Below are 23,332 nucleotides of genomic sequence, written 5' to 3' on the forward strand. Positions count from 1 at the left end.
TACTTATTTAATTACTTGTAATACATTCACTGATTTGAAAATAATGTCCTGAAACTAGTGAGCATTTTCCCCATATATATTCAGTTAGATTAATGTAAATACTGTAAAATATTTATAAATAAAATAAGGATGTTCATCAATCAGTGTTAGAAGCTTTGAGATTCTTTCTGCCATTTTGCTTATTTTATTTATTTTTGGTGGCGACTAATACTAGTTACCGCTTTCTTTCTTTTTTTAGCAATAATAATTGCTTTTTTTTAAACTATGGCTACAATTTTTGGTAAATGGATTTCTAGACAATTCTGTTAGTAAATGGTACTAGCATTGCTGGCAATTCATGACAATAACAATACTTTATATAGCTATTTTTAATAAATACATTATTAAATCTGATTTGAAAACATATTTGTGTTGGTTTACTGACCCTTTACCACGATAAGCATAGTTTCCACCAAAATATCAGTTAATAAAATTATTGTTATTATTATGAAATATTTCTAAATTAATATTTGGTCTCATTCTAACAGAGTTTTCAGAATAATTTTTATTTTATATTTTTTTATTTTGATAACAGTGTTGGTAGATATCAAATTGCCACAATTGTATTACAATATTAGCAGTGAATATGGCGTTTGGTGGAATTAGTGGTTTGTAAGAGCAGCCCTTAATCACATAATACCCTGGTACTAGATTACTGTGCAACAACTTTACTTCAACAGCAATAATAATTTACCAAACCTATTTAAGGAGCACTCAGTTTAAATAAGCTTCCATTTTACTGAATATTATCTATTTGACTTGATATCTATTTGATATTTTTTCTAGCATTTGCAATGGGCTCAAAGCGACGGAGAGCCACATCTCCATCCAGCAGTGTGAGCGGAGGAGATTTTGAGGACAGCCAGACCATATCCATACCTTCAACCAGTCGGAAGAGGAGAAGAACCACAAACATCCCCACTGTTGACCCTGTGAGTTTGATTCATGTCTTCATGTCTTTCATGTCTCTGGCATTGATAACTGCATATTAACATTACTCATTCACAGCTGTCACTAGGGGTGTGACGAGACAGTTAGCTCACGAGACGAGATTTTTACACAGTGTTTTTAAGAAATCCTTAATGGACGACTCTGCAGCTCGTGTTGGATGAGCAGGATGGAATTGAAGTGATCATTATCCAACTGAATTAAGTTATTTTTATTTCTATAAAAAGCCAAACAACAGTGAAGGTGTAATGTAAACGTAGCAGTGCCATATTCTATCCTAATTTCACCCTCAGACTCCGTCATGGCAATATGGCGAGGCAGCTTTTTACCTCGACGAGAAATCTCATCACATTTTAATCTCACAAGATCTCATGGCATGAGTCTCATTACACCCCTAGCTGTCACGTTTATGTCTTAATTGCTCTTCTGATCCAGCTTTCGCAGATCAAGTGACTTCGCAATCTGCTTTAGGAATATTGCAGATGTTGTATGTTCTAGTCTAGTGTGTCATTGTGCCCCATCCTTTTTCCTTACAGATTGCTGTGTGTCATGAGTTGTACAACACTATCAGAGACTATAAGGATGATCAGGGCAGGATGCTGTGTGAACTCTTCATCAGAGCACCAAAGAGAAGGTCAGTCACACACGAGAGATCTGACCAGCTATGCAGTTTTATTGTCATTAACTGAATAACTAAAACTTTAAGGCCTGGTTTCACAGACAGGGTTTAGATTAAGTCAGGATAGGGCCTTAGTTTAAAGGTGCCATCGAATGTTTTTTTACAAGATGTAATATAAGTCTAAGGTGTCGACTGAATGTGTCTGTGAAGTTGCAGCTCAAAATACCCCATAGATTTTTTTTTTTTTTTAATTTTGGGGCATCATTAGAAATGAGCCAATTCAGGTTGCGGCCCCTTTAAATGCTCACACTCCCCGCCCACGGAGCTCGCACTTGCCTTAAACAAAGCATATACAGAGTTCACACAGCTAATATAACCCTCAGAATGGATCTTCGTCGTGCATACTGCATGCATGCGTCAGATTATATGAGTATGAATGAAGTTGTGTTTATGCATTATACAGACTACAAGTGTTTAATAATGAAAATAATGACAGTCTTGTCTCTGTGAATACAGTAAGAAACAATGGTAACTTTAAACACATTTAACAGTGTCACAGACACGTCAGGTTACACCTCCCTGCAGTATCCACGCACACAATCACCAGAGTTCTGATCACCGCCACCTGCACGTCATTAACTCAGCAATCACCAGCACTACATTACCACCACACTCACACACAGTCTTTGTCCGGTCTCGTTTGCACTACAACCTCTGTATGCTTACCTTAAGGACTCCAAACGCCATTCTTACCTGCTCTAGTTGTCTTCTCCATCTCCCTCGTCTCCTGTTCTCCTCGTGTGCCTACCTGCCTGTGTGTGTGAGTGTCTCCGCCATTATCCTCCAACTCCACCCTCCATCTGCATCTGAAAAACAGGACAGTATCACTTTCTCTCCATCATCCAAGAACTGCTTATCTGCTCATCACTGCCTCCGTGTCTCTGTTGTAACAGAAGACCAGACCATAACAACTTCACAGCATAAGCACCAACCACCTTTTGAAGAACCCGTGGACGCACTACGCCGAGCACTCACTCCACAACCAGCCTCACCATCATCCACCAACGCTGCAGCTTCCGCACTCACCATCACCACTCCTTCTCCAGCATTCACCGCCAGTCCCATGGCCAAACCGGCGCCCTACTCTGGATCGGCGGAGGAATGCAGCGGATTCCTTCTCCAATGCGAATTGGTCCTGGAGATGCAGCCGCACCTCTACACTACCGACACGGCTAAAATAGCGTTCATCATTTCGCAACTGCAAGGTAAGGCACTTCTATGGGCAGACTCTCTGTGGACCCAGAAAGGCCCTGTTGTCAAATCATATTCGGCGTTCGTCTCTCACTTCCGTGAGGTCTTCGGGAAACCTCTGGCGGATTCATCGACCGGTGAGAAACTTCATAATCTGAAACAAGGAAATCACTCTGTTAACGAATATGCCTTGCAGTTCCGAACGCTAGCCGCCACCAGCGGATGGAATGAACAAGCCCTCATCACCACCTTCCGTCAGGGATTGGAGCCTAATATGCGGCTGCACCTCGCTGCATACGAGGACTCCAAGGGACTCGAACGTTTCATCCAACTCGCCATCCGTGTGGGTTCTCATATGCAGTCGTGTCTCCTCGAGCACCAGGGCCAGTCACCCTCCACCAACCTCCTCCGTCAGTCCGAACCCGTCAGCTCTCCAGAACCAGCCAACGAACCCATGCAGATCGATCACTCACGTCTCACTACTAATGAAAGACAAAGAAGGCTGACCCTGAATTTATGTTTATATTGCGGATCTCCAGGGCATGTCATCTCCACATGCCCAACCCGTCCTCCTCGGCCCGTGGTGAGTGCAATTATTCCCTCCATTCAGAAAATGAAACCACTCACTACTATTGTAATCCTTACTGCTGCAAATGCCTCTGTTCCAGTGGTGGCGCTCCTCGACTCAGGGTCAGCAGGAAACTTCATCTCCGGCGCCCTCTGTCAACAACTCAAGCTCAAGATCTCCCCGTCTCCGGTTGACTATCAAATCCACTCCATCACGGGCAAACCCCTGAGCCGTAAGACCATCCGTCATTGTGTGGGACCACTTCAACTCCGTGTTGGCATCCTTCATTCAGAGAATATTCATCTGCTGGTTCTGGAGGAGTCCACCGCTGATGTGGTTCTAGGGCGCCCATGGCTTGAGCAACACAATCCCACATCTCCTGGCGCACGGGCGAAGTCCTGAAGTGGGGCGACCACTGCTTTCCTGATTGCTTCCCAGTACTTCCTGTTCCGAACTCTCCATTCTCCAAGTCTCTCTCCATTAATGCCACGTCCATCGAAAGTCCTGTAGAGAAGCACTCTGTGGAAGTTCCCCCGGACTACACCCCCTTCAGTGACGTCTTCTGCCCGCAACGCGCCTCCAAGCTTCCTCCACACCACCCATGGGACTGTGCCATCAATCTGTTACCGAGTGAGCCAGTGCCCAGGGGACGCATTTACCCCCTGTCAATACCGGAGGAGAAGGCCATGGAGGAATACATCAAAGAGGCCCTCGATCAAGGTTACATCCGCCCGTCTACTTCCCCTGCTGCTTCAAGTTTCTTTTTTGTGGCTAAGAAGGACGGAGGCTTGCGGCCCTGCATCGACTACCGTGCCCTCAACAAAATTACAGTCAAGTTCCGCTACCCACTTCCCCTCGTCCCAGCGGCCCTGGAACATCTCCGCGGTGCCACTGTGTTCACTAAGTTGGACCTCCGCAGCGCGTACAACCTCATCCGGATATGTGAGGGGGACGAGTGGAAGACTGCCTTTGTCACGCCCACCGACACTACGAGTATCTCATCATGCCGTATGGCCTGGTCAACGCCCCCTCCGTATTCCAGGATTTCATACACGAGGTGCTCCGGGAGTTTCTCCACAAGTTCGTTCTGGTGTATATTGACGACATCCTCATCTACTCCCGGAGCTTGGCCGAACATCGCCACCACGTTGCGGAGGTCCTCCAACGCTTACGGCAATTCCATCTCTTCCTCAAAGCTGAAAAGTGCTCCTTTCACCAGCCCTCTGTCCAGTTCCTGGGGTACGTGATTGACCAAAGTGGCATCCGGATGGACGAGGGGAAGGTCTCCGCCATCCAGACCTGGCCCACTCCATCAACAATCAAAGAACTCCAGCGCTTCCTAGGTTTCTCCAATTTCTACCGTCGTTTCATCAAAGATCACAGTACCATCGTCAGTCCACTCACCAACTTACTCTGTCACCAGCCCAAGTCTCTGTCCTGGTCCGAACAAGCCACCAACGCCTTTGAGACCCTCAAGAGAGCCTTCACCACCGCTCCCCTTCTCGTCCACCCTAATCCGGATCTCCCTTTCGTTGTGGAAGTGGACGCCTCCACCACCGGAGTGGGAGCGGTCCTCTCGCAGCAGCAGGGGACACCAAGTAGACTCCATCCATGCGCCTTCTTCTCCCGCAAGTTCAACCCGGCGGAGGTCAATTACGACATCGGTGACCGCGAACTCCTGGCCGTCAAGCTTGCCCTAGAGGAGTGGAGGCATTGGCTGGAGGGGGCTACTCATCCATTCCAAGTTCTCACCGATCATAAAAACCTTGAGTACCTAAAGGCTGCTAAAAGACTCAACCCTCGCCAAGCTCGCTGGGCCATGTTTTTCTCAAGGTTCAACTTCTCCATCAAGTACCGCCCTGGTTCAAGGAATACTAAAGCTGACGCTCTGTCTCGCCTCCATGCCCCGGAAGAAAAAAACCCGAAGTCCCTGAGACCATCCTACCGGAGTCAATCTTCGTGAGCCCCATTCAGTGGTCCGAAGAAACCGTTCCCGCCTCCAATGCCTCCACACGCACTCTGCCACGTTGCCCCCAAGGCTTGCAATACGTCACACGGGCACGTCGCACTCCACTTCTGCACAATACCCACTCATCACTTGGCACTGGCCACCCGGGGGTCAATGAGACCCTCTCGTTGCTCAAACAATGCTTCTGGTGGCTCAACATGGCCAACGACGTCAGAAGGTACGTGCAGGGCTGCAGGGAGTGCGCCATCTCCAAGAGCCCACGCCATCTTCCCACCGGCAAGCTCCATTCTCTGCCCGTTCCTGAGAGACCCTGGTCACACCTGGGAATAGAGGTCTACAAAGAAGAACCGAGGACCCGGGACCCGTACGGGTCACAGTCAGGTACAAGGGAGAAAGCTATAGCCTACTAAAATTAGGTAAGACAACACGTTTTATTTTCACAACTTGTTTATTGACCTATTAATAGCAATTTGATGTGGAATAGACCTATGTGCCGATCGGGTCCAAACGGGTCCGCTCGGGTTCGGGTCCAGCTTAGACGGGTCCGGGTAGTACATTTATGGCATTTCTTGGTTCTGCACGGGTTCGGGTCCAACTTTCAGAATAATAGTCGGGCCGGGTCGGTTCTGTGTAGCACATTTACGGGTTTTTTTGGGTTCGGGTATGAATTTTTGGACCCGTGAAGACCTCTACCTGGGAGTGGACTTCGTCACCGATCTCTCTGAGTCTGACGGTCACACGTGCATCCTGGTGGTGGTAGACTGCTTCTCAAAATCCTGCCGTCTGATACCCCTGGAGGGTCTACCTACCGCCATGACCACTGCAGAACTGATGTTCAACCATGTTTTTTGCCATTATGGAATACCTGAAGACATAGTCTCCGACAGAGGACCCCAATTTGTCTCCCACGTCTGGAAGGCCTTCTCCCTCCTGGGTGTGACCGTCAGCCTGTCATCTGGATACCATCCTCAGTCGAACGGGCAGACGGAACGGAAGATCCAGGAGATAGGCCGCTTCCTGCGTACCTTCTGTCACGGCCACCAGAACTCCTGGAACCAGTACCTGGGTTGGGCCGAGTACGCACAAAACTCCCTCCGCCAAGCCACAACTGGACTAACACCTTTTCAGTGCGTACTCGGCTACCAACCCCCACTGTTCCCCTGGGATGGGGAACCCTCCAACGTTCCTGCAGTCAACTACTGGTTCCGGGAGAGCGAGAGGGTTTGGGACTCGGCTCACCACCAACTGCAGAGAGCCCTGCGCAGACGCAGTAGCGGAGTCCCCGCTTCATTGGCCCGTTCACCATCGTCCGACAGGTCAACCCCGTCACCTACCGGCTCCAACTTCCGGCACAGTATAGTAGAATTCATCCTACATTCCACGTATCACTGCTCAAACCCTTGAGTTCCCTCCACAGAACCTGACGTGGCAGCCGCCGAGCCCCCCCTTCCACTCATCCTGGAGGACGGCACAGCTTACGTGGTTCATGAGATTCTGGATTCCCGGCGCCTTGGTGGTCAACTAGAGTATCTAGTCGACTGGGAAGGCTATGGCCCCGAGGAACGCTCATGGGTTCCCAAGAATGATATCCTTGATCCTATCCTGTTACAAACCTTTCACACCAACCACCCGGACAGACCTGCCCCACGCCCTAGAGGACGACCACCGCAACGTCGGGGTCCGCGGCCCTCAGGAGCGGGCCGTGGGAGGGGGGGTACTGTCACAGACACGTCAGGTTCCACCTCCCTGCAGTATCCACGCACACAATCACCAGAGTTCTGATCACCGCCACCTGCACGTCATTAACTCAGCAATCACCAGCACTACATTACCACCACACTCACACACAGTCTTTGTCCGGTCTCGTTTGCACTACAACCTCTGTATGCTTACCTTAAGGACTCCAAACGCCATTCTTACCTCCTCTAGTCGTCTCCTCCATCTCCCTCGTCTCCTGTTCTCCTCATGTGCCTACCTGCCTGTGTGTGTGAGTGTCTCCGCCATTATCCTCCAACTCCACTCTCCATCTGCATCTGTAAAACATCACAAGGACAGTATCACTTTCTCTCCATCAACCAAGAACTGCTTATCTGCTCATCATTACCATTTGCTCTGCTGTTTCACCAATAAACCTACCTGTATTGCTTTTACTCCTGCCTCCGTGTCTCTGTTGTGTCTCTGTTGTAACAAACAGTACATTAGCAACATGCTAACGAAACATTTAGAAAGACCGTTTACAAATATCACTAAAAATATCATGTAATCATGGATCATGTCAGTTATTATTGCTCCATCTGCCATTTTTTGCTGTTGTCCTTGCTTGCTTATCTAGTCTGATGATTCAGCTGTGCACAGATCCAGATGTTAATACTGGCTGCCCTTGTGTAATGCCTTGAACATGAGCTGGCATATGCAAATATTGGGGGCGTACACCCCCAACAGTGACGTAACAATCGGTGTTATGGTGAGATTCGCCTGTTCTTCGGAGGTCTTTTAAACAAATGGGATTTATATAAGAAGGAGGAAACAATGGAGTTTGAGACTCACTGTATGTCATTTCTATGTACTGAACTCTTGTTATTCAACTATTCCAAGATAAATTCAATTTTTATTCTAGGGCACCTTTAAATAGGGCATGCTTTTATAAATAGGGTAATGCTTTTATAAACATTACTGGTGTATCTTGAGACAAAGCAATGACACTGACATATTTTAAGATATGCTGGTGCAAGCTGCTTTCAGTTAAAACAGCTCAAACATTTATTTTAGTCTGGGACTAGGCTTAAACCTTGTCCTTTTAAGAGTTTTAACATCATAATGGATAACACATGCAATGCATCCCTACAGAAACCAGCCAGATTACTATGACGTGGTGTCCCAGCCCATTGACATGATGAAGATTCAGCAGAAGCTGAAGATGGAGGAGTATGATGATGTTGAGCAGCTCACGGCCGACTTTCAGCTCTTATTCAACAATGCCAAGACATACTATAAAGTGCGTATATATCTTACATGACTGGTCAAAAGTTTGGAATAATTACGATTGTTTTAATGTCTCTCATGCTCACCAAGGATGCATCAATATAGTAAAAACAGTAATATTGTAAAATATTATTACAACTTTAAACTTTACAATGTAACAACTTTAAAATAATATTTATTCCTCTGCATATTCACAGCCATTACTCCAGTGTTCAGTGTGTCACATGATCCTTCAGAAATTATTCTAATGTGGTGATTTGCTGCCTGTAGTAGGCTTAAGTTTGTAGTGGGGGAAGGAAGAGGTCAGGGACGACGAACAACTGCTGACTGAGTCTTCATTGAATATCACAACGGTTCAACAGAAAGACTGTGCAACGCACAACAACGAAAATAAACAATCCACAAAGGGCTTCACTCCAGGCTCGGCATACGCTATCCACAAGGGCTTCACTCTACGAATCTCGGCTCGACTCAGTCAACTTCCCCTCTCTCTCACACGCTCCTGCTTCTCACTGCGTTTTATCCTGTCTCCGCGCCAATCACTGGAATGAGAAACAGGTGTTCGTGATTTGTATCCAACCCACTCACTTACCAAGCGTCTCCCGCTATTCTCTCCGGTTGCAGACCTTGCTGAACCACGCCCCCCCTCGCCACATACCCCCACCGCCCGACTCAGGCCGGGGAGCCGTCCGGCCTGCGCAAACCCCCCCCCCCCCCCCATTTCTGGAGAGGAAATCGGCCACAGCCATCCGAACAAAAAGCCAGATACCAACGAGTGATCCGCGCGTTGGTATCCTTCATGCGGTGGAGCCACGGCCCACCTGATAGCCAAACACTCTTTTTCTACGGTACTGTACTTAGCCTCTCTCTTCGAGAGCTTACGGCTAATGTACAGTACCGGCCGCTCCTTATCCTCTATCTCCTGGGACAGGACAGCCCCCAGCCCCCTGTCCGACGCGTCAGTCTGCAACAGAAAAGGGAGAGAAAAGTCAGGAGAGTGAAGCAATGGCCCGCCACATAGAGCAGCTTTTACCCGGGTGAAAGCCTGCTGGCACGGCTCCGTCCACTGGACCGTATCTGGAGCATCCTTTTTAGTTAGGTCAGTTAACGAGCTGGTGAGGGCCGAATAATTAGGTACAAACCTTCTATAATATCCCGCCAGCCCGAGGAACTGTCTAACCTCCGTTTTGGTGTTGGGGCGCGGACAGGTCGCAATCGCTGCCGTCTTATCAATTTGGGGACGCACCTGCCCATGCCCCAAGTGGAAGCCCAGATACCTTACTTCCACGCGCCCAATTGCACACTTCTTCGGGTTGGCCGTGAGCCCAGCCGCTCTCAGCAATCTCAGGACGGCTCTCACATGCTGCATATGCCGCTGCCAATCATTACTATAGATAATAATATCATCCAGATAGGCAGCCGCATATGCAGCATGGGGCCGGAGAATTTTATCCATGAGTCGCTGAAAGGTGGCCGGTGCCCCGAACAGCCCGAACGGAAGCGTAACAAATTGGTGTAATCCGAACGGCGTCGTGAAAGCTGTCTTTTCCTTGGATAAAGGCGACAAGGGGATCTGCCAGTACCCTTTTGTTAAGTCCAGTGTTGAATAAAATCGAGCCGCACCTAGCCGGTCAAGCAATTCGTCCACTCGCGGCATTGGATACGCGTCGAATTTCGACACTGCATTCACCCTGCGATAGTCCACGCAGAAACGAACCGAGCCGTCGGTCTTAGGAACCAAAACTATCGGGCTCGCCCAGTTACTGCTGGACTCTTCTATTACTCCCATTTTCAGCATTGCCTCTAATTCGTCCTGAACTACCTTTTTTTGTGTTCAGGTAACCTATACGGCCGGCTGCGAACAACCACGCCCGGCTCCGTCTCGACATGGTGCTGAATGAGGTTGGTACGTCCCGGCAGGGGAGAGAACACGTCTGCAAATTCTGTTTGCAATTTGGATAAATCAGTGAGCTGGGAGGGCGAGAGGTGATCTCCCCCCGGGACCAGAGCGAGAGATTGAGTTTTTACATTCGCCTCTGGTCCGAGATCATCCTCCCCGCTAATCACCGTCGCCAGCATCACTGATTCTGCCTCATTCCATTTTTTCAGGAGGTTGAGGTGATAGATTTGACGTGCCCCCCTCCTGTCGGACCGTACCACCTAATCGGTAATCGAGCTCGCCCCCTTGCCGTGTGACCTCAAAGGGTCCTTGCCACTTTGCAAGTAATTTCTAACTGGAAGTAGGGAACAATACAAGCACTTTTTCTCCCGGTGCGAATTTGCGTAGGTTAGACCGTCGGTTATACAGTTGGCTCTGTCTGTGCTGGGCCTGTACCAAATTCTCCATTGATAGCCGCCCCAAAGTGTGGAGTTTTGATCTCAAGTCCAGCACATACTGAATTTCATTTTTGGCCTGAGATGGTCCGTCCTCCCAAGTTTCCCTGAGGACATCCAGCACCCCACGGGGCTGGCACCCAAAGAGAAGCTCGAAGGGGGAAAACCCCGCGGAGGCTTGCGGGACCTCTCGCACTGCGAATAACAGAGGTTCTAACCACTTTTTGGCGTCTTCTTGAACGAACTTACGAATCATGGATTTAAGCGTGCGATTAAAACGTTCGACCAGCCTGTCCGTTTGTGGGTGAAAGACGCTGGTCCGAACCGATTTAATGCCCAATAATTCGTATAGTTCGCGTAACGTACGTGACATAAACGCCGTGCCTTGATCAGTGAGGATTTCTTTTGGAATCCCCACCCGGGAGATTAAGCGAAACAGTGCATCCGCAACACTTTTAGCAGAAATGTTGCGGAGAGCCACTGCGTCAGGATATCGTGTTGCATAATCAACAATGACTAATGCAAAGCGATGTCCCCTTGCTGATCGTTCTAATGGCCCGATGAGGTCCACACCAATTCTCTCGAAGGGGACCTGCATTAATGGAAGCGGGCGCAATGGCGCTTTTGGGGTGGCCGGTGGGTTCACCAACTGGCATTCACGACAAGACGCGCACCACCTGCGTACATTCTCGTGAATGCCCGGCCAGAAGAATCGGGTCATGAGACGATTTAGTGTCGCTGCCTGTCCCAAATGCCCCGCCATTGGATTAGAATGAGCCGCGTGGAAAAGCATTTCCCTGCGGCTCTTTGGCACTAATAACTGGGTTGTATCTTTTTTTGTCTGAGTGTCTTGGGTCACTCGATACAACCTATCTTTTATAATCGCGAAATATGGGTAAGCACGCGGGCGTCCAGGCTGGAGAGGCTGACCATCAATCATGGAGACCCTATCAAATGCGTTTTTTAATGTCTCATCCTGAGACTGCTCCAGGGGAAAATCATCGCGTTCCGGAAGAATTAGTCTTCCGGCTTCACTCAGATCCCCTGCAGCAGAACTCTCCGGTCTCTGATCAGACTCTCCCACCTGTACTCGCGCTTGCTCACCCCGCGTTTTTTTTCCCCAAGAGGCATCCGAGCATAAATATCCCAATAATTGTTTAAACGCGGGCCAATCCATCCCCAAAATTATCGGATGCCGGAGGTGCGGGTTAACTGCCACCTCAACACTATGCTTTTGTCCCCTAAATTTAATTATGACGGACATTATGGGATATCTCACCACATCCCCGTGCACGCACCGAACCCCAACCATGCGGCCTGCATCCAATGCCCCAGATGGAATCAGGCTTTGATGGAGAGCCCGAGTCCACCAAAGCCTGATAGGTACCCCCCTTGATACTCACAGGTATTTGGTACCCGCCAGCCTGACCAGGGGCGGCCTGCGGATCGTCGGGGACCCGGATCACCGTCCCGACCTCCATAACCGGACATTTATCCACAAAATGATCCGGATCCCCGCACCGCCAACAGGCCGGCCCAGACCTGCCCGCCGCTCCAGTGGCAGAGAGTGGGCTGGATAGATGGCGCGGAGAGATGGCGCGGAGAGAGGGGAGAAGCAGGAGCGGGGTCCGTCCCGGCAGCAGGGAGTCCCGCCCCCCTGGCTCTGGGTCCGTAGGAAGGTGTCTGTCCCGTTCCGCCCCACCCTCGGGGCGGAACACGAGGTGGGCCGGGCGGACGAGACCTAGGAAGAGGGATAGGTCTAGAGAGAGAGGGGGACAAAAGAGAGGGAGAGAGAGAGGCAGATGGAAGGGGTTCGCCGCCCCCTTGGCACGCCATCAGATGGTCCAGCGACGTGGGGCGGTGGCACTGGACCCACTCCGCTGTCTTCCTCGGGAGCCGAGTGATGAACTGCTCCAGCACCACGCGATCGACGACCTGGTCCACGTCTCTTCCCTCAGCCAGCAACCATTTGCGGCACGAGTCCCGGAGCTGTTGGGCCAACGTGAAGGGCCGGCCGGACTCACCCAGGTCGAGGGAGCGGAAACGCTGTCGGTGCTGCTCTGGGGTCCGACCGACCCGCTGGACGATGGCCCGCCGTAGGTCTTCATAGACCAGGAGGTTTGTGACGGGGAGCTGCTGTGCCGCCACCTGTGCTTCTCCTGAGAGGAGCGGGACCAGTCTCATCGACCACTGGTCCCGCGGCCATTTACACGCCTCCGCGGATCTCTCGAAGAGGTCTAAGAACACCTCTGGATCGTCCAGTGGACCCATCTTATTTAAGGGCAGGTGGACAGGCACAGCGGGCTGCTCGGTGGGCTGTTCGGTGGACCCCCGGGGAACCTCCCGGTCAATCCAGCTCCGGAACGCCTCGCGGTCCTCCTGCTGGGTCTGTAGAATGGCTTGGAAGCACCGCTCCTGGTCGCCTCTTAACTCCAGCAGGGCCTGTTGTTGCTCGCGGTGCAGGACCGCGAGGGACGCGATGATGTCCGCAAATGTGGCGGAGGGCGAAGATTGCATGCCGACGTGCTCACCGTCTTCCTTCCCGGGTTTCGGCACCAGTGTAGTAGGCTTAAGTTCGTAGTGGGGGAAGGAAGAGGTCAGGGACGACGAACAACTGCTGACTGAGACTTTATTGAATATCACAACGGTTCAACAGAAAGACTGTGCAACGCACAACAACGAAAATAAACAATCCACAAAGGGCTTCACTCCAGGCTCGGCATACGCTATCCACAAGGGCTTCACTCTACGAATCTCGGCTCGACTCAGTCAACAGTTCCCCTCTCTCTCACACGCTCCTGCTTCTCACTGCATTTTATCCTGTCTCCGCGCCAATCACTGGAATGAGAAACAGGTGTTCGTGATTTGTATCCAACCCACTCACTTACCAAGCGTCTCCCGCTATTCTCTCCGGTTGCAGACCTCGCTGAACCACGCCCCCCTCGCCACACTGCCTAACTATTATTTGTGCATTATTATTATTATTAGAATTATTTCTGAAGAATCATGTGACACTGAAGACTGGAGTAATGATGCTGAAAATTCCGCTTTGATCACAGGAATAAATTACATTAAAATATACATATATATTTCAATAGAAAACAGTTATTTTAAATTTGTTATAGCAGTTCACAATATTACTGTTTTCTTCTGTATTTTTGTTCAAATAAATATAGACTTGGTGAGTATAAGAGAATTCTTTCAAAAACATTAAAAAATCTTAATCATTCTAAACTTTAATGTATATATAAAATATATATGTTTTGTTTTAATTATTGTGCCATGAATAGGTTTGAGAATATGATATTGAAATATCTACCAAATCATTCAAATAATAAATTCACAAATTCCAAAAAAAATAAAAATAAAAATATGCTGAATCCTCTTTTCCTGTGCAGCCAGAAACTCCGGAGTTCAGAGCGGCTTGTAAACTGTGGGATCTGTATATTCGCACCAAAAATGAGTTTGTGCAGCGAGGGGACTATGATGAAGATGATGACGATGACGACACACAGGAAAACCCTGGAGGGGTCACAGAGGAGGAGGTCAGAGGTCACAGATCTTGACTGTCATTTTGTATCTGCCCGTCGATGATGTTCTGGACCTATTCAGTTGTGTTTTAGATGTGTGCAGACAAATTCATTCTGGTTTGTTTTGTTTGTACAGTCCGTCTCAAGCCTTAAGGAAGTTCTTGGGCAGCTTCTGGATGCTGTGCTGACTTACACAGAACACGGGCGTCTCATTAGTGAACTTTTCCAGAGACTTCCCTCTAAAGTGGTAGTTGTCTCAGTTTCATCTGAGTACATACACGAGAATATCATATTATTATTATTAATTAAACATTTAAACTTTCTTTTTCAGCAATATCCAGATTATTATGCTATTATTAAAGAACCAATAGATCTGAAGACCATTGCACACCGAATACAGGTATCTTATTATTATGATCATATTCTATAACAGCTTATACAGTATCACCATTTATTATCCATTTACACTAAAGTTTGTGTCTTTTTTGGTTCCCTAGATGTGCTACTATAAAAGTGTAAACCATATGGCTAAAGACATTGACTTGTTGGTCAAAAATGCCAAAACCTACAATGAACCTGGATCACAAGTGTTTAAAGTAATGTGTCACTGAAATTCTAATTATACTTGTGTGTTTATATATTGTTTATATATATATATATATATATATATATATATATATATATATATATATATATATATATATATATTACTTTTATATATATTACTTTTATATATATTTGCTTTTGTAATATATGTATAATGTATATATATAATGTAAAATCATGAATTTCCAGGATGCGAACACCATCAAAAAAGTATTTGCACAGAGAAAACTGGAGATTGAACATGCTGAACCTATTAAAAGTAGCATCAGGATCAGGTAAGTTATGTTATGGATTACATATAATATAATATAATATTTCTTGACTATAATTATTATTAAATTGTCACAGATATACTAGTTTTACCATATGCAGCATTTCGTAAATGTTTGTCAATAATATTTGCATTGCAACCACATAATTTTTCAATGACATAATTTTAATATAGTAAAAATGATACAAAAAGTATCATTGTGTTTTTGTAAGGTATGTAACATGATGCTACATACCCTACCTCTGTGTGGGTTTTAACATAATTTTTTATCTACAAACAAAACAATTTATATTGTGTGAAGTATGACCTATAGTATTGTTTTTGCTCTGGTGTTTGTGAACAGGAACAGAAGGTTTGCACAAGGAGACAGACTCTCCTCCATCACTACTGCTCTACAGTATGGCTCAGAGAGTGAAGAGGATGCCATGCTAACTGGTAATAGCACTGTTGAAGACAGAAATTTAACATCAGTATATTATGTTATAATTTGTTTTAATGTCTCATTATTATCTTATACAGTAATCAGATGACTGTTTCCATGTTCTTAAGGCTCTGTTCATTATGATGAAGGCGAGTCAGAGGCCGAGAGCATCCACTCCAGCATGGACATGTGCAACCCCATCTTCCAGATGTACGAGGCAGTGCGGGGCGGCAGAAACAACCAGGGACAGCTCCTAGCCGAGCCCTTCTTTCAGCTCCCCTCCAGGAAAGACTACCCTGACTACTTCCAGCAAATCAGCCATCCAATCTCCCTCCAGCAGATAAGGTAAGGTGCAGTAGGACAGCATTGCTGCGTGTTCTTCAGTTTTGAACATATGATGACATGTATTTTATCTCTCCTCAGGAGTAAAATGAAGAACAATGAGTATGAAAGTGTGGAACAGATAGATACAGACCTCAACCTGATGTTTGAGAACGCGAAGCGCTACAACGCTCCCAGCTCTCAAATCTACAAGCGTGTGCTAAAGTTGCAGCATATACTGCAGGTAATATAAATCCATTCCACTCAGTGAAATGTTATTAATGGCTGTGAATTACTGTGACTGAATAGGCAGTGCAGTTAAAATGAATGATTTGTGCTTTGCCTCGCATATGACATGCAAAATAAAAAAATAGATATTGTGCCATGAATTAAGAATTCGATCCCATGAAATGACCACAATTAAACTAAAATGTTGGAACTATTTATTAGTGTAATGTGGCGACAAATTAATAAGTTGTGGGAAAAAAATGTATTTCAGGCCCACAATATCTTGTTTTCCCCCCCTAATGTCATGTGCAGGATCTTTACATTTATACTGTGAAAAATATATATAAAAATATAATGTGAGAATATTTATATTTTTACATTATATTATAATTTAATAAATATAAATATCTGTCTTTTTTTCTTCCCACCATATAAAATGCTGTTAGATGTATAAATCTAAAAAGAAACTAGGGCTGATTCCAATTATTGCTTCTCTCAATTAATTAAGCATAATTGTCTGCGATATTTGCCTACTGGTTATTTATCCTGATTTTTTTTTTTTTGACATTTGCATTATCTTCCATGGTAACAAGCCTCCACAGGTGTTTATGCTAGGCGTCGCCAGATGTCAATAGTTTAAATCCCCAATCAGAATTTTTGTTTTTTAAAAATACAAGTGTAAATACTGATGATGATGAGGAACAGGTGAGACACTGATCAATGAAACAATGAATAACCAGGGTTGGGGAGTAACAGAATACATGTAACAGCGTTATGTAATCAGGAATCAAAAATCCAGTAACTGTAATTCGTTACAGTTACATCAAAAAATATAGTAATCAGATTACAGTTACATTTTGAAAAAAGGGGGGTACTATCAGGATTACAATCGTTTCATTTAAAACTAAATAAATAATTATTTTGTCATAATAACATATATTAAGCACTGCTTGATTATACAGTAGTTCCTGGTTCTGTTGCCAGTGATGACTCACGTGAGCCACCCGCTGGTGCATGCACAAATAACACCCGTCTACAATCTCAGACGCAGATTGAATCACTAAATATATATATATTTATTCAGGGCTGTGTATTCCAAAGTTGTGGAAAATAGACGTGATTGCTTAGTTTTAATAGGTTTTAAAAGTAATCAAAATGCTAAACATTAAAATTAAAGCAGAACAAACATAAACAGAAATGTTTGATCTGAGCTTGTTCAGTTTGATCTGATATGACTTTTATATTTTAAGCTCTAAAGAACAACAACGATAATAATATTGCAATAGATAATTTATCATATTTGTAAAATATTTTTATTGTTGAGACCCTTTCAGAAGTATGGAATGTGTATCATTTAAAAACTTGCAGAAATTGAGAGAAAATAATTAAAATTAAATTTAAAAATGCAATTTATTTATAGTAAAGTTTATCCCCCCCCCCAAAATTTCTCTTTCTTTCTTTCTTTCTTTCTTTCTATATATATATATATATATATATATATAAAAAATATAAAATGGGACCTTGAAGTAATCCAAAAGTAATCATATTACATTACTTTCATATTGTGGTACTTGGATTAGGTTAATGAATACTTTTTTATGAAGTAATTTGTAACTGTAATGGAATACATTTTTTAAGTAACCCTCCCAAGCCTGTGAATAACTATGACAACCAAGGAAACAGGAACTAAACACAGGAACTGAACACAGGCAATACAAGACAAACAAATATATCAAAATAAAAGTCCTTGAACAAAGACACACAACGTTTTGCGCTGTTTGCTGTGACTAAATCTGCAATTAAATCTTCTTACTGATGAACTGTAATAAATCTAAACATGGATCTTGACATCTTGTTTGCAAGTCTTTTTTGTTGTTTTAATAGAAAAAAACATTAACATAATTTTATGGTAATATTAGGAATTTCACAGGTTTTGCTTTTGAGAGAAGCTTGAGAGAACCAAGTTTTCTTAATGTAGAGTGTGTTTATTGATATGGCTAAATATAAGAAAAACTATTAAGAAACTAGATGAGGGAAATTAAACCATGCATATGAGTTGACATTCTCCTGATTTGTGAAATAATCATGATTATCAGTTTAACCATTATCTTGTTTCATCACATTAACTATGAACATGTTCCACCAACGTGTGACATCTAAGAATCTAAATGCTTTTTGTCTTGACTTTATGTTTGGGTATACGTGTGTCTTCAGATAAAGAGGAAGGAACTGATGAGGAGAGATGATGAAGATGGTGACAGTATGCTCTCATCCACTCTTTCTGATGGTGGCAGCATCAAGCGCAAAAGGTACATTCACAGCATAAGTAAACCACTGGTAGTATATGTTTGGCACTACACGGTTGAGTGCGTCATTTGGGTCTTAAACATTCGTGCTTTTCAAGGGTGGAAGTTGTTTTAGGCCCTAACGTATCACCTCTTGCAGCCATAAGAAGAACACAAAGAAAAACCGCTTGAAGGCTCTGTATGCTGCTGTGGCAGAGGCTCGGGAGATGACAGGCCGGAGGCTCTGCGACCTATTCATGGTCAAGCCCTCAAAGAAAGACTACCCAGACTACTACAAGATTATACTGGAACCAATGGACCTGAGGACCATAGACCACAACATCCGCTCCGACAGATACCCCAGTGAGGACTCCATGATGGAGGACATGAAGCTGATGTTCCGCAATGCACGTCACTTCAATGAAGAAGGCTCACAAGTGAGTTTAAGGGTTAATAATAAGCTTGGAATGATCGTATAGAGCAGGGGTGCCCAATCCTGTTCCTGGAGATCTACCTTCCTGCAAATTTCAGCTGATCCAACACACCTGAACCAGCTAATTGGGATCTACAGGAGCACTTGATAATTACAGATGTTGACAGGTAGGTAGATCTCCAGGAACAGGATCGGGCACCCCTGCTCTATACGGTTACCCCTGGTATAGAGTAAACGGGCATGAAAATTAGCTTTCTGAACAATTTTGTTGTTGTAGGTATTATAAATATTTTATAAATAAAATTAATAGTATTATATTATAGTACCACTCTGCCGTTTCATGACTAGCTTGTTACTTGGTTTGACTCTAGGTTTACAACGACGCCAACATTCTGGAGAAGATATTGAGAGAAAAACGAAGGGAACTCGGACCTCCGCCAGATGACGACGATATCGTTTCACCCAAGCTGAAAATTAGTATGTTTAGAAAGAATTTTTTTAAATCATAATTTTGGTAACACTTTAGTATGGGGAAAATTTCTCACTTTTAAATAGGTGCTTATTAGCTTATATATAGGCTGTTTTTAGTACTTATAAAGCACATATTAATGCCCTATTCTGCATGACTTGACATCCCTAAATCCTACCCCATAACTAAACTTAAATGCTACAACAACTACCTTACTAACTATTAATAAGCAGTAAATTAAGAGTTTATTGAAGTAAAAGTCATAGTTAATAGTGAATATGTGTTCCCCATAACCTGAATTTTTATCAGCAATATTTTAACGCAATTCCAGTTTTTTCCCCAAATCATGCAGCCCTACTTTGGGTTTTGCTCTTCAGTTTTCAACATACATACTTGTTTGTCAGATACTCTTTGTTGGACAGTTTTTCATCTATTCTTCCACAACAAATCAGAAAATGCATTATATTCCTATTATAGCATTATAATCCTATTTAAAGGATTAGTTCACTTCACAATTCAAATGTCCTGATAATTTACTCACCCCCATGTCATCCAAGATTTTCATGTCTTTCTTTCTTCAGTCGAAAATAAATTAAGGTTTTTGAAGAAAACATTCCAGGATTTTTCTCCATATAGTGGACTTCAATGGGGTTCAATGGGTTGAAGGTCCAAATGTCAGTTTCAGTGCAGCTTCAAAGGGCTCTACATGATCCCAGACGAGGAAAAAGGGTCTTATCTAGTGAAATTATCAAAAAAAAAAAAAAAAACTTATATACTTTTTATCCACAAATGCTCATCTTGCACTGCTCTGCGACCTTTCCAATGTGATTAAGTAATGCTTGGTGCTTCGCAGAGCTACTTCAAGATGAGCATTTGTGGTTAAAAAGTGTTTTTTTTTTTTTTTTTAGAAAATAACTGATAGTTTCACTTAAATAAGACCTTATTCCTCGTCTGGGATCATGTAGAGCCCTTTAAAACTGCAATTTGGACCTTTAACCCATTAGTAACTGTTGAAATCTTGAAAAATCCTGGAATGTTTTCCTCAAAAACCTAATTTCTTTTCGACTTAACAAAGAAAGATATGAACATCTTGGATGACATGGGGGTGAGTAAATTATCAGGAACTTTTAATTCTGAAGTGAACTAATCCTTTTAATAGGAAGTGTGTAATTTTTACACCACTTGGAATTGTAAAACAATGATATTCCCAAAACTAAATTCTAAAACTTTCCCACTTTCCGCACCATTTGCAATTAGCCAACGTCCTGCTTTTTATAGGTAGTTCCACCCCAAAATCACACCATTGTTCAAATTGGATTAATCAAACAAATGGACACAGATTGTGAAAGAGCCTCAGAGCTACAATATTTATTCCAGTCAACCTTAAAATACTTTTAGTTTTTGCATTTGGGAGAAAGTACTTAAATTCTGACAATTTTTTTGGAAGTGAAATCTCAGGAGTTATGGATTTCACCAATCCTCTTAGGCGATGCTGTGACTGACCATGTGCCACTGTCTTCCAGGGAAGAGTGGCATCTCTCCTAAAAAGTCCAAGTACCTGACCCCTCTGCAGCAGAAACTCAATGAGCTCTATGAAGCCGTGAAGAACTACACCGACAAGCGTGGGCGGCGCCTCAGCACAATCTTCCTCCGTCTTCCATCCCGAGCTGAGCTTCCAGACTACTATGTTGCCATCAAGAAACCCATAGATATGGAGAAGGTCAAGAGCCACATGCTGGCCAACAAGTACCAGGATGTTGATGCTCTGGTAGAAGACTTAGTCTTGATGTTCAACAACGCTTGCACCTACAACGAACCTGAATCGCTGATCTACAAAGATGCATTGGTGCTTCACAAAGTGCTTTTGGAGACTAGGAGAGACTTGGAGGGAGGCGACGACGCACATGTCCCAGATGTTGCACGGCTCATCCAGGAGCTCATTCGCAATCTTTTCGTCTCAGTGCTTGGCCACCAGGACGACGAGGGGCGTTGCTATAGTGACTCACTGGCGGAGATTCCAGCTGTTGATCCCAACAATTCCGATAAGACTCCATTGAATTTTGAGATCATCAGAGCTAACGTGGATAAGGGCCGTTATAGGAGACTAGATGTGTTCCAGGACCATATGTTTGAAGTTTTGGAGAAAGCCAGACATCTGCATAGGTGATGCTCTTCATGTACTCATTTTGTCTTGGGGATTTTGTATCTGGAGAGGTGAAGAGTTGGTTTGTATGATAACGAATGTTTTAAATTGTGTCATAGGACGGACTCTGAGATCTTTGAGGACTCGGTGGAGCTCCAGCAGTTCTTCATCCGGATCAGAGATGAGCTGTGCAAGAATGGAGAGATTTTGTTGACGCCGGCCCTCAGTTACACCACTAAACACCTGCACAGTGACGTGGAGAAAGAGAAGAAAGAGAAGCTGCCTAAAGAATATGAAGAGGATAAACTCAAGAGAGAGGAAGAGAAAAAAGGTACTGTTCCAATAGTATTCAGTCGTTTATGTATTCAAACATACATAATAAAATGCAATTCATACATACAATTACTTGAACATACACTATATTGCCAAAGGTATTGGGACACCCCTCCAAATCATTGAATTCAGGTGTTACAATCACTTCCATGTCCACAGGTGTATAAATTCAAGCACCTAGGCATGCAGACTGCTTCTACAAAATTTGTGAAAGAAAGGGTCACTCTCAGGAGCTCAGTGAATTCAAGCATGGTACCGTGATAGTTTGCCACCTGTGCAATAAGTCCATTTCCTCACTACTAAATATTCCACGGTCAACTGTTAGTGGTATCATAACAAAGTGGAAGCAATTGGGAACAACAGCAACTCAGCCATGAAGTGGTAGGCCACGTAAAATCACAGAGCGGGGTCAGCGCATGCTGAGGCTCACAGTACGCAGAAGTCGCCAACTTTCTGCAGAGTCAATAGATACAGACCTCCAAACTTCATGTGGCCTTCAGATTAGCTCAAGAACAGTGTGTAGAGAGCTTCATGGAATGGGTTTCCATGGCTGAGGAGCTGCATCCAGTGCAAAGCGTCAGATGCATTGGTGTAAAGCACACCGTCACTGGACTCTAGAGCAGAGGAGACGTGTTCTCTGGAGTGACCAATCACGCTTCTCTGTCTGGCAATCTGATGGACGAGTCTGGGTTTGGCGATTGCCAGGAGAACGGTACTTGCCTGACTGCATTGTGCCAAGTGTAAAGTTTGGTTAAGGGGGTTATGGTGTGGGGTTGTTTTTCAGGGGTTGGGCTTGGCCCCTTAGTTCCAGTGAAAGGAACACTTAATGCTTCAGCATACCAAGACATTTTGGACAATTTCATGCTCCCAACTTTGTGGGAACAGTTTGGGGATGGCCCCTTCCTGTTCCAACATGACTGCACACCAGTGCACAAAGCAAGGTCCATAAAGACAAGGATGAGTGAGTTTGGTGTGGAGGAACTTGACTGCGCCTGACCTCAACCCGACAGAACACCTTTGGGATGAATTAGAGCGGAGACTGTGAGCCAGGCCTTCTCGTCCAAAATCAGTGCCTGACCTCACAAATACACCTCTAGAAGAATGGTCAAAAATTCCCATAAACACACTCCTAAACCTTGTGGAAAGCCTTCCCAGAAGAGTTGAGGCTGTTATAGCTGCAAAGGGTTGGCCAACTCCATATTAAACCCTACGGATTAAGAATGGGATGTCTTTAAAGTTCATGTGCATGTAAAGGCAGGCGTCACAAAACTTTTGGCAATATAGTGTGGCTCTTCTGTGATCAACATATTTTAATTTCTGAATTTAAATTTATTTTTTGACTTAAGTGAAGTACTTTAGATATCTAAATTATATAATATTATAAATGTTTGTCTGCAAAATCAACATAAAGCACATCCTCATGACTATGGCAAGGTCATAAAAGTTGAGATGAAAAATTACCCCGAAATTAGTCAATAACTTTATAACATTAATCATAACTTTAAATTCAGAAATATTTATGAATTAATATTTCATGTTTGAAAAAAAAATGTACCTTGGAAAAAATAAGCGTGTTTTTAAT

General features: G+C 44.5%; 1 protein-coding gene across 3 annotated transcripts in view; it reads left to right on the top strand.

The window, feature by feature from the left end:
- pbrm1 (polybromo 1) overlaps nucleotides 1-23,332 on the top strand; it is a 40,950-nt gene that overhangs the window by 717 nt on the left and 16,901 nt on the right. For all 3 annotated transcript variants that reach the window (XM_067388606.1, XM_067388607.1, XM_067388608.1), the window contains exons 2-17: nucleotides 826-971; nucleotides 1,524-1,621; nucleotides 8,242-8,389; nucleotides 14,109-14,255; nucleotides 14,377-14,487; nucleotides 14,572-14,640; nucleotides 14,738-14,836; nucleotides 15,036-15,121; nucleotides 15,461-15,552; nucleotides 15,667-15,883; nucleotides 15,962-16,103; nucleotides 18,302-18,396; nucleotides 18,533-18,809; nucleotides 19,177-19,282; nucleotides 20,798-21,437; nucleotides 21,537-21,748. In XM_067388606.1, coding sequence (XP_067244707.1) covers nucleotides 834-971; nucleotides 1,524-1,621; nucleotides 8,242-8,389; nucleotides 14,109-14,255; nucleotides 14,377-14,487; nucleotides 14,572-14,640; nucleotides 14,738-14,836; nucleotides 15,036-15,121; nucleotides 15,461-15,552; nucleotides 15,667-15,883; nucleotides 15,962-16,103; nucleotides 18,302-18,396; nucleotides 18,533-18,809; nucleotides 19,177-19,282; nucleotides 20,798-21,437; nucleotides 21,537-21,748 — 2,677 coding nt within the window. In that variant the 5' untranslated portion in view covers nucleotides 826-833. The remainder of the gene's footprint in view (nucleotides 1-825; nucleotides 972-1,523; nucleotides 1,622-8,241; nucleotides 8,390-14,108; nucleotides 14,256-14,376; nucleotides 14,488-14,571; nucleotides 14,641-14,737; nucleotides 14,837-15,035; nucleotides 15,122-15,460; nucleotides 15,553-15,666; nucleotides 15,884-15,961; nucleotides 16,104-18,301; nucleotides 18,397-18,532; nucleotides 18,810-19,176; nucleotides 19,283-20,797; nucleotides 21,438-21,536; nucleotides 21,749-23,332) is intronic.

This window comes from Chanodichthys erythropterus, chromosome 6 (assembly GCF_024489055.1).
Source record: "Chanodichthys erythropterus isolate Z2021 chromosome 6, ASM2448905v1, whole genome shotgun sequence".
NCBI classification, from domain to species: Eukaryota; Metazoa; Chordata; class Actinopteri; order Cypriniformes; family Xenocyprididae; genus Chanodichthys; species Chanodichthys erythropterus.